We start from the raw sequence: 3054 nt of genomic DNA on the forward strand, positions 1-3054 counted from the left end.
TACGACTACTACTACTACTTACTGTCTTTCTTCTACTATTCCGTCTTGTTTTACTCTTACCATTTCTCTGACGTTATTAACCCTCTCTCTTCTACTTAGTTTCATTCTCTTTCTTATTCCACATATTCTCCAACCTCTTCTTTTATATTTCTTATTCTAGATTTTTTTTCCTCTTTCTCTTCTCATTTTTTCTACATCTGTTCCTTTTCTGGTCAACATTCATCCTTGTCGCTTCACCTCTCTCTCTCTCTCTCTCTCTCTCTCTCTTATTCCCTCCCTCATAACTTCTGTCTTTCTCTATATGGTTTTCCCTCTCTTGCTTCCCTCTCTATCGCTCACTTACTTTCTCACTCTCTCTTTATGTGAGTCTGTCCATTTATTTCTTTCACATTTCTTTCCTACACCTCTTTCATTTTGTCGCTGCATATTTCTACAAAATTCCCCCCCCCCTCTCCATTCACCGTTCTCTTTTTACTCACACTCTCTCCTTTTCTTCTATTATTTCTTTTTCCATTGATCTCACAACAGTTGAATCACACGCGGCATCATCCTTAGCCATCAGCACTATCACTACAACACCATCACCATCATCATCCCCTCCACCACCACCATCACCACCACCCAAGCACCACCACCACCACGCGCAGATACTATTTCTTCCAGATTTACTACTACTGCCACCGCTACCCCTCTTTTCCATTCCTGATACCACTATTAAAGCCACCAGAATCACCACTGCCTTATCAATACTGGGAGACATATATCACAAATACCACTTCTACCGTCACCACAACATATAATGTTGACATTATCGCTAATATCCTCCCAATCACATCAATTGCCTGAGCCTCAACGTACTTCGGTTCCCTTATAGAAAAAAAGCCGGGTTGGTCACAATGGAATACCCTTGATCATTCCCATCACCAGCTCGATACCACCTCCATCCAACACAAACATCTACTATTAAATATCAACAACAACAACAACAACCCTTTCTATTTCCACACTCCTGCCACCGCAACCATCTCGACCACCACAGTCACTTAGCACTGCCATCTCTGCTACCACAATCACTTACTAACCAACATAGCCACTACCATCACATCCACCACCACCACCAACAACAACAACAACAACATCAGCAACACCATCATAACCCCCACCAATACCAGCAACTCTCGCCAACAGCACCAACTTCAATATCGAAAACTACCACCACTACAACCACTAGCAACACCACCGCTACCACACACACCATCATCACCACCACCAATCCTATCACCACTACTTCCACCATCACCCCAACACACACTCACAGTACTACCACCACCACTAACAACATCATAACCAACGCCATAAACAAATTGGTTACTCGATCTGCTAGAAATAGCAGACAAATCTCCTTCAAACCTACACTTGATTCTGATAAAGAGGCAAAATCATTAGCTAGTGTTGTTGTTCACCCCTTTAATAACACAGGATGGTCATGGTTGCAATGCAGTTCGTCATAAGTCTACTCGATCGAGGGTGACCTAGGGCTAAACAGCAGCAACCACAGCATTAACACTACCGCATGCAAACAGTCCCACCGTCACCATCATCACCTCTACCATCACTTTAATAACGATAACCAGAATACACACTCACACACTCACACACACACACACACACATACCATTACCAAGAAAAATACTATCACCATCAACCACAACAATACTATCACGACCACCACTAGAAACACTACCACCACCACCACCTCCAGAAAAACAGTCACTACCACCACAACCACCACCGCCGCCACCAGCATCAGCATCACCACCACCACCTCTATCACCACTATCTCCACCAACGCCATAAACTTTATCATTAACCCTAATCACCAATACCATCAATGTCATAAACACCACCACCTGGCACTATCACAACCACCACCATCAAGAACCGCTACCATCACCACACCGAACAACACCACGTGCACTACTACCATCGCCACCACCACGGCCGTGAGTATCTCCATCACCAACACTACAGCTACCATCATCACCGTTATCATCACTTCCACTCAACAACAACAAAACGAGTCAGCGAACGAAACGCTCCGTAGTCGCTAGGTTTGCAAAAAATAGCAGCCAAATCTCCTTCAAATCACACTATTAATGTCGTTAAAAAACGGATACATTGGATAATGGAATCCTCAGCAAAAATAAATGACAGGATGGTCGTGGCTGGAACGCTTTCGATCAACGCTATGCTCGATATATCAACTTAACCACCATCAGGGCCTGAGAATGCATCAACGATAACAACATCCACATCAGTAAGACCACCCATTACCCCAGCCTCAACAACCACCCACATCTGTCTCTTGCCGTCTCATTCTCTCTCTCTCTCTCTCTCTCTCTCTCTCTCTCTCTCTTCTCTCTCTCTCTCTTTCTTTCTCTCTCTCTCTCTCTCTCTTTCTTTCTCTCTCTCTCTCTCTCTTTCTTTCTCTCTCTCTCTCCCTCTCTCAAGCAGAAAGCAGTTACCATTTGGAGGGGAAGCTGCAATAACGTCTTGGATTCGCTTTCGTAAACCAAACGATGTAGTAGTCTTTATCGTTTTTAGTCGTTTGCTTGGCCCTATAGTAATTTCTGTATACACCACACACACACACACACACACATACACACACACAAATACATATACACGCGCACATACATACGTACATACATACAGACAGACAGAGACAAACAGACAGACAGACAGACATACGATATACACTTTTGCTATGTGGCTTGTACGGTGCAGCAGTGGTTTCGTCGACGACGGCGTCACCTTGAATAACACTCAGGCTGAACAGTCTCTTTCGTTCCTACAAAACAGCTTGCCCTAATACAATACACACACACATATACACACCTGCATACCCCAACACCAACACACACACACACACACACACACATACATATTCATATATATAGATATATATATATAATATATATATATATATATTATATATATATATATATATATATATATAGGTGCATACACATCCCATAGCCATGTACCGGGCAG

General features: G+C 43.2%; 1 protein-coding gene across 2 annotated transcripts in view; it reads left to right on the forward strand.

Annotated features, from left to right (window-relative positions):
- Positions 1 to 1864: 1864 nt before the first annotated feature.
- The window catches only part of LOC115221467 (NCK-interacting protein with SH3 domain), a 170815-nt gene continuing 169625 nt past the window's right edge, over positions 1865 to 3054 (forward strand). The window contains exons 1-2 of one of the 2 annotated variants that reach the window (XM_036510813.1): positions 1865 to 2950; positions 3005 to 3054. The exon at positions 3005 to 3054 is cut by the window's right edge and continues 161 nt beyond it. In XM_036510813.1, the coding sequence (XP_036366706.1) occupies positions 3042 to 3054 (13 nt within the window). In that variant the 5' untranslated portion in view covers positions 1865 to 2950; positions 3005 to 3041. The other variant, XM_029791652.2, reaches the window with a different exon arrangement.

This window comes from Octopus sinensis, linkage group LG18, assembly GCF_006345805.1.
Source record: "Octopus sinensis linkage group LG18, ASM634580v1, whole genome shotgun sequence".
Taxonomy (NCBI): domain Eukaryota; kingdom Metazoa; phylum Mollusca; class Cephalopoda; order Octopoda; family Octopodidae; genus Octopus; species Octopus sinensis.